We start from the raw sequence: 15,470 nt of genomic DNA, 5'->3' as shown, positions 1-15,470 counted from the left end.
CAGAAACAGCTCCTGGCACCTTCAGAGCTGCAGCAGAGCCATGCCGGGTGCTTGTCTGGGGCTGTTCCATCTCATGCCCCTGTGTTCAGCTGAAAGTCATAAGAAAAAAACCTGCAGTTGCTCCTTCTGCCAGCTTGAGGGTAAGCTCAGCTTCTCCCTGAGCCTGAGGCAGAGCCCCTCCCCCGGCACTTGCCCACAGTCATTGAGAAACCGTCAGCAGTGCACTAGTGTGGGCGCTGGGGCTGGATTGCCTGGGTTCACAGCCCGCCTCTGCCACGCATTCTTCTGTGCCACCATTTCCTCATCTCTAAGTACCTACTTCACAGGGTTGTTACAGGGATTAAAAGAGATCAATTAAGTGTCTGCTGCTGGGTTGGGAAGATCCCCTGGAGGAGGACCATGGCAACCCATTCCAGTATTCTTGCCTGGAGAATCCCATGGACAGAGGAGCCTGGCAGGCTATGGTCCATAGGGTCGCAAAGAGTCGGACAGGACTGAAGTGACTTAGAAGGCAGGCAGGCCAGCCATCATGCGAAGTTCTGTAAACACCACCCCAAGCCAGTCTGGCATGGACCCTCCCCTCAAGAATCTTTCCTTGCCAGTGGGCACCTTAGAGGTAATATCCTTGTTGACTGTTGCCTCCCTGACACCTCCCAGCTCCAGTTCAGGTTCTCCTCTGGGCAGTAACAGGAAAGGCACAAACACCCAGCCTCCAAACACTTTAGATGGGACAGCCTTTCCAAACCAGAGCAGAGTTAAGTCTTCCAGCTTCCCACACCAAGTTGCAGGCAGCAGCTATGGAACGTGCCCCGCCCGCTGGCCCCCTGCCAGCAGGTCAGCTGGTGGGGCCCGACCTCTGAGCGCCCTCTGCTGGCAGGACTGGAGCTCTCACACACATCTGGAGGACACTGCCCCTCAGCAGGGCTCCCCATTTAAATCCCCTCTGCCTCCATAACAGATACCCAATAGAAAGCTGCCCCTCACCCTCCACATTCTGCCTTGGGTTCCTGCAGCTGAGTAAATATTTTTCCTATCTCTTTGAGTGCATTCATGTTGAGTTACATACAATAAAAGACGCCCAGCCCCCTCTGTAATCAGCCATAAAACAAGAGGGAAGACAGTATTCAGTGGGAACACTGCTCTTGATTTCTCTAAGATGATTTGATAAAATAGTGCAAGTCTCTATAGAGCAGGAAATATTGAGGTACGCACCTTTGATGGTGTTTGTGCGGGTTCCTACAGATGGAAAGTGCCACGTAAGTGCTGAGCTATTCACCTTTGAAGGCAAAGAGAAGATGGTTATCTTATTCATCCCTCTTTTATTTGTAAAATCTTTTTTGTCTCCTGGCAGGTGATCTTTTTTTTTCCTGGAAACCAATTAGCTCCTAAAATTAAACATCCTTCTCTTTAAATTAGTCCATTTCATAAAAATGGTCTTAAAATTGGCCTCAGCTTTTCAGAGTAAGCAGCTGACCCACTTGTAATTGGAGTCCACCTTCTCTCACCTCGCCTCCCCCCCACCCCGGTCCCTGCTGCTGCCAGGTGCTGTCCACCTTTGTGTGGTTTTGTGCAGAGGGCCATGGCCAGCCTCCCCGAAGGTCTGCTCTGGGACAGCCATCAGATATTCTGCTTCTCCCAACCAAGTGCTCTGATGGCAACTGACGGAGTTTTAATCACTGTAAATTCAGGTTATGGTGAGATTAGCCAGGAGATAGGATGCCGGCTGGTTGTGTTGCCGTGATGTATTGTTTATGGGATTAATGCTCCGAATGGCCAAGGGTGTCAGCTGATATTTATTGCTTTAAGCTGTCTCAGCTGTTCAGGTTCAACGGCTAGCTCCCTGGTCACAGGAAATGCAGGGCTCTGAATGTCATGTATGCCCTGAGATGTCCATGTGTGACAGAAGCAGGGGAAAAAGAGGGGGGTGCCTTGCAGGAGCCTCCTTCGATTTTATTCTGGGCTTCTGAGAATTCCGCGCAACTCTTGGGGTCACAGAGATTCTGGGGAAAGAGTGACCGTTCAGGGATGGGTGGGCCTGGCATCCACAAGATACGCCACCCGCCAGGTGGCTGTACGTAGACATATGTGTGGATTTTACCTCTGTCCTCCTCCAGCCTTCTAAGAGAGGACACGTTCAAGGTTACTGTGCCTTTAAGGGAACCTTCTCCCCAGTCCCTCTGCTTGGTACTGCTTAAAGCTGCAAGAACTAGGCCAGGCCTCTTTAAACCTTCCCTGGTGCTGCACAGAGAGAAATGAATACACATTGCCCCAGTGTGTGTCTAGTAACGCACACTGCAGTCAGTTTGTTTTTCCAAAAAGAAATTTAATTTAGCCCAAGTGTACACTGTCACACTGTAAACACACCGGGGCACCAGAAGGGTGGCTTATTATTGAATTTAATGCCCTAGCAAAGGTCAGCTTTTAGAAAAAGCCAAAAATGGCTGGAATCTGTCCTGATAGCTCCTCAATCAGGCCTGGGATCCAGGCAGATGTGTTTATTTTTTCAGAGGGAGTTCCTGAGGACCCATCTCAAGTTCAGGCTCTTGACACTCCCCCTCCCATCTCCCTTCAAGCTCTCAGAGGCCTCCCCACTCCTCCCTAGGAGGTCACTGTCCCTGGTCACCCAGGTGGGCCCCTGGGCAGGCAAGCACCATTGAGCCCGTGGTTGGGGAGGGAGGCCCCAGGACCCTCTCTCTTTCCCCCCAAAGGCTGGAGTGTGTGGTGCCTTACTTACAACTAACACTGCCTCTCTACCCATTTCCCTCAAAGGACGGCATGAACTGGGTCTGCAAAAATGTCAGCGCAAAGAAGAAATAAAATCTCAACAAATGGAGATGCGGGAGCTGCGGGAGCTGAATTCTGTCCTGAAAAACACTAATTTGCTGCTTTCTGACCAAATGTTTTTCCATCTGTGTACAGCTACAGCTGTATGAAGAGAAGGAGCAACATCATTTAAAAAGAATCCCCATTCCAGCCGTAGATTTAACTGATCTCTGAGGTTCAGTATCATTTTTCAAATAAAGGAATATTATTTCTTCTGCATCATTGAAATAGTATTAAATGTCTCAATGCACATGATTAGAAAATGAGATCTTTTAAATGAGCAAGAGATTGCATTGCAGTTTACACAATTCCAGTGGGCTTTTTTCTTTCAAAAAAAAAAAAAAACGGTGGGGGAGAGAGGAAGAGGACCACAGCTTAGGCTGTGGTCATTTATTTCCTGACCTGTCCTTACTTTCCCCCGTGGTTTTGAAGCCAAGATAGTGTTTGCTCGCACTGGTCAGTGATTTCTACCATCACCCATTACCAGGGCTGCAGCCTGTCTGGGTGGGAAGCTGCAGGGGCCAGGGAGAGGAGGGGGAGGTGAGAAACAGCAGATGATTAAACCACCTTGTCATGCAGGTAAGAGACTATGTAATCCTCACCCTTTGGAAAGGGGGAAAAAAAGCCTTTCTTGCAGACAAGTCACCACAGAAACATAGCCCGTCCCCAACCCCCCAGCCAGCCACACAGGGAAGCAAATTCTTACCACTTTTGACTGTAATGACATCTGGAATGTAAGGAGAGGTGGGAGGTTTAATTCCAGAAAAATTACAAGGTCCTTAAAAAGCCCTCACACGGAGGGCTCCGGCTAGCGTAAACAGGCTTTCTCCAGTTCAATGGAGCAGTGAGCAGCTGACTCCGAGATTAGCTGCCTTCTCCACGGCCGTCCCATAGAAGGGATTTCTAAAGCTCAAAGAATTCTATGTTTAAATGATCACAATAGGCCGCTGCTATCAGATTTTAAAAATAAATGCAGCTTCACCACGAACCTGCTCCACTGAGAAAAGCCAGGCAGATCGATCTTCAGAAGAGATCAATTTTTACAGTGCTGGCAACTTGGTGGTGTGGGCTGCTCAAGGGTGAAGAGGGCTTGCTGCCGGGAGGCGCTTGGGTGGGTAGGGTTGTGGGGGCCTTGGCCAGAGAAGCCAGAGTCACCCCAGCTCCTGGTCCCCTCAGCCTCTCTCTAGCAAAATGTGTCCTCTGTTGACTGATCAGAGAGGAATGGCAGGAGATTTCTCCTGCCCTGTGTTGCAAAAAGAGCTTGTTTCCTTGAGCCTTAAGAAATCCCCAGCTTCAGACAAGGGAAGGTGGGCCAGAGCATCCCTTGGCTTCCCAGCCGAGCTCTGTTCTGGTGCCTGGCCTCCAGGGTTTTCAGAGAATGAAGAGGAGACTGTCCAGTAGCTGATAGGTCCCCGGCCAGCTGCTTTTGACATCACAGGAGGCAGCCCTTTCCAAACCCACCAAGGCATGTGAGCAGACTGAAGGGGCTGCTCCAGCCCCTGGCCCTCAGTTCTCAGCCTTTCTGGACCAAGTTGTGCCCATGAGGCTGAGGCATGGCCCGCTTCAAAGGCGGTCTGGGGTGAAAGTCATTAACAAGGCCAGACATGAAAAGGTGCCCTGGGGTGGCTATGGACAGACCTGTGAGGACTTGCAAAACAAAAGGTGAGGGTTTTTAAACCACTGTGAGCTTGCTGCTCCCTGCAGCCTCCATAGGGTTGTCTGTCTTACCCAAATGCCTTTAAAAGGAGGCAAAACAGAATTACAAGGGACCAGAAATCCCTTCTATCCGGCTGCAAATATGGCTGTAACACGTGAAAATGTTTTTTCCCTCCGAATAGTGCAGCACGGATGTTATCTGAGGGGCAAAATGCCTGCTTTGAGGTCTGCGATTTGCGAACACAGCTATGTGGAACTTGGACTCTAGCAGTGGATAATCTGTGAAATATTTTTGTCCTTTTACCACCAACTTAGGGAACTGTTTGAAAGGGCACCACCCCGCCCAGGGCCTCGGCCAGCAGGCAGAAGCCACTTGCCTTCGTCTGATAACAGCCTCTGTGAATGTTCAGCTTTGCTTTTCAGCTAAAGATACAGAGATATTGTGGATGTCACAGGCTTTCATCTTCCCTCTGAGCCCTACCAAACCCTCCCGGGGCTCACAGGGTAGATGAGAGGAGCCTAAAAATCGCAGAGTTTGAAAGCTCACATTTGTAAAAACAAAATGCTTCTAAAGTCCCCTTTCCTCTCTCCTAGTACCCACCCGCCCGCCCCTCGCTGTGGAGGACAAAATTGGAAGCTAAAGGGGGATGCTGGGTGTTTCCACTCCCAGGGAGTCTCAGTGGTGAGACTGGCTCTGGGCACGACTGCATCTGAATGTGCAGAGGGAGGGGAGAGGGGTGGAGGCCAGAGGGCAGGCCAGGCCTGGGACAGGGGCCCCAGGATGTGTGCTCAGACCAGCTGTGGGAAAAACTCCTTCCCCTCCCCTCCTCCCAACCTCCCCCGTGCGGCTCCTTCTGGCTGGCTTCCCCGAGCCCAGGGCAGCACACCCTTTCCCCTTCACTCTCCCTTGGTTACTATGGAAACAAGGGTGTCGTTGATGTGGGCTGAGCTGGGGAACATGTCGGCGCACAGCTGAGAGTCAGCGATTATGCTGGCGGGTAGAGATGTGCCAGGGTTAAGGTCCGCAGCTCCCAAACTGCAGGAAGGACGTGGTCCTGCCTCCTCCCTCCCTCCCTCCCACTCACTTCTCTCTCTCCTGGCTTTTAACAAATTTCTTTTATTCCCCTCTGGGCTAAAGCCGTGGCTATTTTTGCGCCACTCTGGGCCCCACCCTCGCTGTCGGCCGCTCCTTATCCGGCCTGGCCCAGAGGGTGACACCATGTCACCCTCGCCAGGACTCGTCCCTTGATTCCCGTCAGTTTGCTTTGATTTCTCTTTCCTTCTCAGGGGCTAGTTCTTACTTCCTTTTATTTTTAGCTCTGCACTCCATGTGGTTTCAGGGTTCAGTCTGCTCCATCGAAAAGTTGTTTTTTTTTTTTTAGTATCTTTTGAAAATGATAATCAAAGGAAGGGACGTGGTATTTGGTCATGTGGAAAATTCAATGTATAATTTAGACGTCTGTCAAAAATCCGACAAATAAAATTTAGCTGAAATGAAGGCAGCCTGGAAAGCATCCTGTCCTTTGCTAGAGAGGGGAGAGGGCTGCAGTGAGCTCGTCCTTTCAGAGGTCAGCATCTCTCAAGATGCTTTCTGCAGGAGGGTGTGACATGAACGCCACCACCACCAATAAACATAACCCTTTATTAAGCCCTTCTCACAAAGCAGACCCTTCATCGATGTCATGGGGCAGTAGTGTTAATCCCACTTTACAGCTAAGGAAAATGAGGCACTGGCCTGGGTTAAGGCATTTGCCCAAGATCACAGAGTCATCAGTGCCAGTGGGCCGGGAAGCCAGGTCTGAAGGCAGCGGTAAGCTGCCACCGCCCCCCCAGGACAAAGACAATAACACAATAAGGGCTCATTGTCTCAGCCCCCAGCCTTCCAAGTCCGCACCAGGGGTCTTCTCTGATCAGTGCTGCTGGCAGGAGGGTGGCCTGGGGTGGGTAGGGAAGGGGGGCAGTCCCCTGTCCCAACTGTTGTTGTCCTCTGTCCCCACGGCAGCAGTTTTTTTTGTTTTTGTACCGTCCTTTGCACAGACAGAGAAAAGGGAGAAATCAGGAAAATTGGGGCTGCAAGGATACTGGCAATTACCTAATACTATTTCCTTTTAGACGGGGTTCAGAGAGGGGAGTAGACTTGCCCAAAGCCACACAGTAGGAGGCAGAGTAGGCTCCGGTCCGGAGCTCTGCCCTCTGGAGAAGAGCTTGTCTTCCCCTCCAGCAGCCTCACTTCAGCAGCCTAGAGACATACCAGCCTGGCTGGTCCCAGGGGCTGGCCTTTAAAGGCAAGCTGTTGGCAGAATAGAGGGGAGCTGGAGGCAGGAAGAGAGAGAGAGTCTAGTGTTGCCAGATAAATGGCAGGACATTCAGTTACACTTGAATTGCAAATAAAGAATCATTTTGAATATAAGTACATCCCATGCACGATTTGAGACATAATACTCATAAAAAAAAAGTCATTGTTTACCTGAAATTCACGTTTAACTGGCCATCCCAGTTTTGTTTGTTGTTTTGCTAAATCTGACAATTCTACCCAGAATGCCCTGCCCAGTACAGCGACGAGATACAATTAAACTGTGTTCCCTGGACTCAGACCCAAAAATCTATCCTTACCCATCCATAAATCAGCTCTGTGATCTTAGGCAAGTTGCTTCCTTTCCTGGAGTCCTGCCTCTTCATCTGTGAAACGGGACAAAAGTGGTAGGGAGATTGAAAAGAGATATAATGGCAATAGATGTAGATAGAAGGCAATAGCTAACACATAGTAGGAACACGGCACCTCAGTTTCTTCCTGTAAAATGAGGTAATCACCTACCTTGTTGAGTCTCCAAGAAACTAAATGAAGTTATGAATGTCTGGTGCAGAGTAGGTACTAAATCATTGGTAGCTATTATAATAACAGGCAAAAATTCTGGAGTCTAGGCTTTCCCAGGCCTCCAAGAACCTCTGCCCTCCCACACGGCCCCCCACGTGTTGCTAGGGCCAGAAGCCTTCCCAGAGGTGCTGGCAGCCCCCTCCTCTCTCCAGGGGGCTCCCTGGGCCACCCCAGCCCCACCTCCTGCCAATTAGATTTGTAAGTGGGAACAGGCTCTTGTCAGCGGCTCCTGATTGGCTCTGGGCAAAAACACAGTTTAGCGCTCAGTCAAGCTGCATTTCAGGGCCTCTGTCTCTCTCTCCCCCCACCTCCCCCTTAATTGCAATCTGTTCAGTAATTTCCTTTTCCAACACTGCAGAACACGGAGAAGCTGCAGCATGGGAGCCGGGCAGGGAGGAGGGGAAGAGAGCTCCTGTTCCCTGCAGTGAATCTGCTGGTCCAGCGCTGTGTCCTGTGTCATGTCCGTGTGTGCGTGTGTGTGTGTCTGTGTGTGCGTGTGTATCCAGAACCAGACAGACATGAGCATGTGGTGATACAGGCCCCTGCAGGGTCAGACCAGGGCATCCACTTGTACCAGGCACCTGGCCATTATCATTCATTTAATCCTTGCAACAACGTTAATAACTGTAGGTGTTATCACTCAGTTTGAGGACAGGGCTCACAGAATTGGATTCACTTGCTCAAGATCACACCAGGAGAATGGGGCAGGGTCATGATTTTCACCTAGGCTTGTTTGACTGCTGGGGCCCAAGCCCGTCTCATGAAACCTTTTCCCCTTTTGGCTTCTGAACTCAGAAAAGGAGCTGAGGACTCCTGCACGAAGGAGCAGGGAGAGGTTTCTTTTCCCAGCATGAATAGCAGTGTCCCAGGGACAAAAAGCCTTCAGTAAAGAAATGAAATATTAATGACAGAAAGGCAGAGAGCAAGCTGAGTCAAGGAGGGGCAAGGTTTGCAGGAGAACTCAGGTGGATACCTGAAGCTGAGAGCTGCAAGGGTTGAGGGCAGAAGTACCATTTAGATCAGCAAACGACTCCTCCTGTTAGTCATTCACTGATTGGATCCTTCTGTAGCCCCACAGGGTAACCATTCCTACCCTTCTCTTCCAGTTGAGGAAACCAAGGCTCTCGGAGCTTAAGTCACTGGCCTAGAATCACACAGCTAGGAAATGGTTTAGCTGGGGTTCCCTTTAAATAGAAAGACCATTTTTCTCCAGGGCGCCTTCTTGACTAAACACAAGAGCTGAGAACAGTGGGGAGCGGGGCTCCAGGAAACCAGGCCGAGGCCTACCTCTCTTTCTCTCACTTTGCCACCCACCTCTTAAAGATCCACAGGAAACTTCACAGAGCCCAGAGGTAGCCGCTGCTCTGAAGGCCACCAGCAGAGGGGGCAGGCGGTGGCCAGGCCGCGCCCTGGCAACAAAGGAGAAAGGCTGGGGAGGCTGTGACCCTTTGGGCCTCAATTCTCCCCCAGGGCTCTGCAGCCCCTACCCAGTGCCCTGGCCCCAAAGGGGTACAGACGGGCTGCAGCAAAGTGGAGCCCACTTAGATCACTGGAGGGCAAGAGAAAGGCCCGACTGAAGAGTCACACACAGACACTGCCTGCCCCTTGTTAACAGAATGGGAATGCAAGTTCCTAAGACTGGACAAGGCTGGCACGCGGCCTCTGCACACCCATATGGGAAAGGATGCCCCCTCTGACCCCACCAGGGTGCAAGTCTTAGCACTGGCTGAGGGCCCCTCAGCCGGGGCCAGTCATACTTATTACATCAGCCAGACCTCTCCCTGGACCAGGCTCTCAACACTCACATCGCCAACCCAGTCCCCAGTCTCTCCTGGACAACCTGCTCTGGTGAACTGGAGCCCACCAGCCTCCCTTGCTGCCGAGCAGGCAGAAGCCTGTGCCATTGCACCATCACTTCCAAGCCCCTCTGATTCTGTCTGGGGCCACAGAGCAAGCCTGGTCTGGGCTTTTGAATATGACTGAGGCTTCCCCGGAGCCTCCGGATTACAGGGTCGAAGCAGTTTTCCTGCCTGGAATCTACAGATGGCATTGGGAGAGAAATAGATAAGGAGTTTGGGTTTGCAAGCAGCAGCCCATCCTGTGGCCAGAGGATACCATACAATCCAACCATCCCCTCAACTCCCCCAGCTCTGGTGGGGGTGCAGCCTAGATTTCCTCCTGACTTACTCCCCAGGCCCCCTTCCCACTCCGAGACCCTCAGATCTGGAGAGCAGCAGGTTGAGAGGAAGGAAAAGAGGGCGGACGGGGCAATTCAGGGGCTGGGATGCTGATCCAGGCAGGGGGGAGGTGTCTGCACAGCTGCAGGCAGCCCCCCTACCCCCAGCCTGTGAATGGGCGCATCACCCCCTCCCGCCCGCCTGCCACCGCTCCTGAAACAGTTGGTCCTAATGAGCGCAGGGCAGCTGTGTGCATTATCCATATGCATGGGGAGGTGTATATTTATCCTCACGTCCCACCCCACCCCGCAGCTGCTGCCAACCCCGATGCCAGGAGGGTGAGTGGGCACGAGCGCCCAGGCTGCTCGGGGCCCTGGGCCTCCTCTCCTGCCAGCCCTCCCTCCCCAGCCCACGCCCACAGCCTTCACTTGACCCATTTTGGAGGCAGAAGTTTGTGTGTGTGCTCGAGAGAGAAAGAAGGCGAGAGCATGCACACATCATTTCCCCAGTTGGTGCTTTTGATTTCCTCTGAAGCATCTTGATTGCGGACGTACAATGGCATCTTGCTGCCAGTGCTCCCTCAGCAGCTTCTGGCTCTGCGCCCCCGCCTCCTCCCCAGGGCCGGGGTTTTCTGCTGACTCTGGGGCCTGTGACTGGCTGGCAGGGAAGGAGCAGGGCCTGACCCCGGCTTCGATCTCTCAGCCTGAGCAACGGGACCCAGAGGTCCAGCCACAGTCCTTCCTGCTCCTCAGGCTGGGGCAACCTGCACCCTGACCGCCCCCCCCCCCCCCAACCTCCTTGCTCCTTTGGACCTCCCACTGCCTCCTAGTTGGTCCCTTTGTCCCCACTGCTTGGCCGCTCACCCTAGTGCTCAGAAGAGCCATTGTTCTAACATTCACTTCCTCTGTTCAGATGCCTGTGGAGGCCCCGCTGCTCTGGGACCTGCAAGGTCAAGCTTTATCCTATCGCTCAAGTCCCCTCTGGTCTGACCTCAAATCTTTTTTTATCGACCTGTCAATCACGGGGTCTCACACACACCCTGAGCTCTGGATGAGCAATCCTTGCTGCCCCCTGACAGGGATTCATCTCCCCACCTGTGTTCGTAGAGACCTCCTCTCGGGGATGTCTGTCCTCTCTTGTGTGTTTTGCTCACCCCTCCTTTAGGGCATGATTCAAGTCCCACCTCCCCAGGACGAAGGCCTGACAGCCTCTAGCGCACAGGGCTCCCTTGGGAAACATTCAGAGCCCCAACAGCCTAGGCATTCTGTGTTCATTCATTCATCCATCATTCATTCATTCAGCAGATATCTTTTGAGTGGAGGCAGAGCACCTACAGCGCTTCATGTCCTGGCTCCCTCCTCCCCTCCCCCCACCGCCCCCATTCACTCATGCCTTTCTGACCTCATCACTCCCTGCTCTGCCTCTCACCCACCTTTCCAGCCACTTCTTGCTCTTTCTGAAACAAGCATCTTCTGCTTTTAGCCTTTGTGGCTGTTCCCTCCACCTGGGACTCTCTTGCTCCAGATATCCCCAGATCTGGCCTCCTCACATTCTTAAGATCTCCACTCAATGTCACCTTCTCAGCAAAGCCTTCCCCAGTCACCTACATATATAAGAATTGCCATACCTCCTTACTCCTACTGACAAGCCCCGTCCCTGCTTTTCTTCCCTTCTTGGTACTTATCACCAACTCACAGTTGTTGATTTCTTTTTAAAAAATATTTATTTATGTATTCATTTGGCTGCTCCGGGTCTTAGTTGAGGCACACTGGATCTTTAGTTGTGGCATGTGAACACTTAGTTGCAGCATGCAGGATCCAGTTCCCCAACCAGGGATTGAAGCCAGACCCCTGCACTGGGAGCATAGAGTCTTAGCCACTGGACCACCAGGGAAGTCCCTTTACTGACTTCTTGATTGTCAGCTCTTTCTCACTAAGTTATTAGCTTCAAGAGAGTGGAGTTTGTGTATTCCATTCACCAGTGTATCCCCAGCACTGGAACAGAGGCCAATATTAGAAGGACAGCAATAATTATTAGTTGAATAAATGAGTGAGTGAATGAATGAAACAGGCACTGTTTCTTGGGCTCTGAAAAGTCAAAGATGACTAATATTTCACGTCCTCCAGGGACACACAGGCTACTCGGACACATAAGCTATGCAGCCTCTAACCTGACACATAAATCACAAAGAGTTAGAATACCAAGTGAGAGTGCTAAGCACATGGGAGTGTCGTTGGCCCAAAGGAACTTGAACATCGTGATAACTATCAATGCTAGAAAGCAGCCTACACCAGCCCCATCTTGACATCTCACGCACATCTTTCATTATTCTTCATACCCCCTCTAGAGAGGGGGGGAGGAATGCACAGAGAAGATGAGACTCTGAGGCTGGACAGGCAATCCAGGCAGAGAGAACAGCACTGGGGCACAGAACCACATGGGCTGCTAGAGGACTGACTCTAAGCCTATGACCTGATGGGTGGAGCTCAGGGAGCTGTAGCTGGTAGGGATGGCATTTGGTGTGGAGGGAGAGTCCCTATGCATTAGGTCATGAGCTGCCCATTTGCTCAGTGCCCTGCAGCAGGCACACACATGGAGAGTGTCTGAGGACAATATCCAACTCACAGCCAGGCAGCCAGGACACCCATATGTCAAGTGACTCACTGCCATTTTTTTTCAAGTGGGCTAGAAGTCTACACTGCCCTTACGGCATGGTTCTTGGAAAACTGCTCCCTCATTTTACTTCTTATCTGCAATTCTGAGATGTTGCCTATACCACCTCTAGACCACATTCTACAGGCTGTTGCAAACTACGCTGCACCCTACCCCACACATCACCCTCTTCTTGCCTCTATGTAAACCATGAGAAATAACGTATGGCATTGAGCAGATGGGTTCTCTCTCAAAAAAGACCCAATTATTGAAGATCTAAGTGCAAGGAGACGTCATAAATAACCCAGTTTGCTGCAGTTGAGAGGAATTAACCACATAGCAATTATGGAAAACTGGTCGCCTGTGGAGGAAACATCCAGCCTCCCAGTGCAGAAGTCCATTGGCAAGTCCTGGCATCATAAATGCCAGGGACAGGGAATTTTAGGGAAGAAGCCCTGGGCTTGTAAAGGCCTCCCTCACTCAGAGGATATGATTCTCACACACTGGAGAATGTGGTAGGGGCCAAAGCTCTACCCACAGATTTGTTTGTTCTTTGTAAGAGCTTTCATAATGCAAGGGGTGTCTCGAGATTGTGAGTTCTCTGTCACCGGAGGAATTCAAGCAGAGAGTGAATACATCCTGTGCTGGAAGGGAAGAAAGACTCTGGAGTGCAGCTGGATGGGGCAGAGTGTGGGAGGAAGACAGATGCTGGAGGAAGAATCTTGTATCCTGAAGGCCGGGCCCCTTCATGGGGGCCTCTCACCTCTCACCAGAAGTCCCCAGCCCCAGCTGCCTCTGCCTCCTAATCGTTTCCCATTCCTTGCAGCCTCCAACGAAGTTTCTAGAATCTTAGCCCCAAATCCCAGGTTCTTGCCTCAGCACTTTGGCAGAGTAAAGAGAGGGGGCAACTGAAGAGTGTCCTCTATTTCCTTCCTTGCCTCTTTAACTGAAAAAAAAACTGGATTCAGAGAGTTCTTGAACCAGTACCAAGATCCTAGGTTCTAGAGGCCACTGTTGCTAAAGCCCCTCCAAGGAAGAGTTTTCCAAAAGCCTACAGGGAGAATCTCGCTATAGAAGAGGGGTAAAGTGTGGTGGGTCTGTCCAGGGATATCCAGGAATTGTTTTTCTTCCTCCCTTTACCCCACAGCACCCTTTGCTTGTAGGCCTAGAGCACTAGGCTGGGAAAGGGCATCTCGTAGACCTCCCAGCACCACACACCCAGTCTACAGAAGGCAGAGATGGGATGGGGTAGGAAATCCCCCAGGGGGCCAGGTCTGATCCTGAAAGTGTTCTCCGGTTCTCCCCCACCCTCATATGGGAGCAGATGAAGGACTCTGAGGAAAGGGCATGGTGGAGTGGGTGTATGTGAACAGGGCCTAGAAGAACCCAGAAAGGAGGTTAGAACTCAGGGTCTCAGCCTCCAGAGAGGGCCCTGGTGCGCTGACTCAGCAGCCTCGGCCTCCCCATTCAGGGTGTTCCCCCAATGCTCCACCCGCCTCTCCCGCCCCCAGGGTGCCCTTTGAAGCCCGGAGGGGGCTTTGATCTGGGGTCTGCCCCGCTCTCAGCAGGCCGGGCCAGATGCGCTTGGGGACGGGCGGGGGCGGGGTGGGGGGGTAGTTTGAGGCGCAAGGGCCGAGAATCCCCCAAGCCTCACCCTCCCCCTGCACCCGGCCTGGGCAAGGAGACTGTTTCCGGCTGTTGCGGGAGGGCACTCGACCCCCCCCCCACCCACCCCCACCCCACGCCTTGCAGCTGTTCCCCAGCTGCCCGGCCCCACCCCAGAGACAGCTGGGAGAGAGGCTGGGGGCGGAGAGCGGGGCGCAGCTGCTCAGCTCCGGGGCTGGGACCGGGGAGGGCAGCGACATGAAAGGGCCCGGGCCCGCGGGGGTGGCGGGCGGAGGAAACCCCCCGGCGGTCGCCTCCCTGCGGGCTCCGCACATCTGGCCCACAGGAGCCATCAGTGGGGTGGGGGAGAAGCGTTCCGCTCCTGACACCCTGCCCTGCCCTGCGCTGCCCGGAAAGGGGCGGAGCGATGGCCTCCCTGGGGAGGGCGGGAAGACACTGCCTGGGGGGCAGAGCCGGTATCTCTGAGACAGCGCTTCGCGGAGGGAGGCACAGGGCGTGCCTGTGGGTGCGGGGGTGGGGGTGTCTCGAGTGTGCAGGGTGAGAAAGGCCTCCCACACCTCCTCCCGCCGGCCCCTGTTCCTGGGGCAGCTCCAGCTCTCCAGGCCTCCTCTGCCCCTCCTCTAACACTTTTGGGAGGTGGGTGACAGCTGCTCCAACAAAGCCAGGGACAGCTGGGTAGCTGGGGACAGCTGGATGGGGTTAGCCTCTCCAGGCTTCCCTGGCTGCCCAGGCACCCCTGGCCATACTACACACAGTTAGCTGCTTGGCTGCCTACAGCCTGTGTGCCTGGGTGTCTGTTTGCTGTGGTGGGCTTTCAGAGGTGGGGCCTGGTGGGGTTCAAGACCCTCCCACTCCCACCAGAGTCTCTCCTCCATATCCCACTCTCATTGATGTACATGGAGAAAGAACCTCTTCCATCCACTAAACCAAAACTAGGCCAAGTGGGAAAGAAATTGGGCAGCTTTCCGCCTTGGCTCCCAACTCCTGGCACAGAAAATGTCCCAGGGTTCCTGACAACCGGAGAAAGCGACAGAAAGCGACAGTGAGACGGGAGCAGATGTGAGTAGAGTTAAATGTCTATCTGTCCAGCAGCACCTGCCCCCAGGCATCCTTCCACCCTGGGTTGGAGGAGTACTGTGCTCCAGCCATCTGCCTCTCAATAGTCCCAAACAGGTGCAGAAGAGAAGGGGGCAGGCCAGCTGTTGTCATCCCGAACTCCTGGCTCTGGCTCCTCGCCAAAGTGGGAAAGGGGGAGCGGTGATCAAGGTCCACTCACTGCAAGACTGAGTCATTTTCTACCCCATAGGATAGGAGGATGGAGGAACTTAGCAAGACCAAGACCTTGGACTGGCCAGCCCTACTGGCCGGGGGACAGGGACTGACGATGCCCTCCAACTTGCATCCTTTTCCTGAGAAGGGCGACTAGCTGTTGGTAAAGTTTGGACCCCTGGTGAAGGACTTACCCATAGCTCCTTGTCTTGCTCTAGCCTTTCTGGGGTGGGAGGCATTCAGGCCCTGATTCCACCCAGACAAGAGGAAAGAGAACTAGGCACCCAGGAAAGGTTGCCCCTTCTACTTTACACATAAGCAGATCTATGAAAAGTGTCAGGCAACAAACCAGAGATCTTTTAAAAGATCAGCCCCCAATATTGTAAAGCAAT

At 52.8% G+C, this 15,470-nt stretch overlaps 1 protein-coding gene across 1 annotated transcript in view; it reads left to right on the top strand.

The window, feature by feature from the left end:
- ARL3 (ADP ribosylation factor like GTPase 3) overlaps positions 1 to 3,042 on the top strand; it is a 30,112-nt gene extending 27,070 nt beyond the window's left edge. Inside the window, exon 6 of the mRNA XM_052661010.1 lies at positions 2,770 to 3,042. Within this exon, the coding sequence (XP_052516970.1) occupies positions 2,770 to 2,817 (48 nt within the window). The 3' untranslated portion in view covers positions 2,818 to 3,042. The remainder of the gene's footprint in view (positions 1 to 2,769) is intronic.
- The last annotated feature ends 12,428 nt before the right edge of the window (positions 3,043 to 15,470 follow it).

The sequence above is a fragment of the Budorcas taxicolor genome, chromosome 23 (assembly GCF_023091745.1).
Source record: "Budorcas taxicolor isolate Tak-1 chromosome 23, Takin1.1, whole genome shotgun sequence".
NCBI lineage: Eukaryota > Metazoa > Chordata > Mammalia > Artiodactyla > Bovidae > Budorcas > Budorcas taxicolor.
Note: the sequence above shows the minus strand (reverse complement) of the source record. Positions and strands in the feature narration are given on the sequence as shown.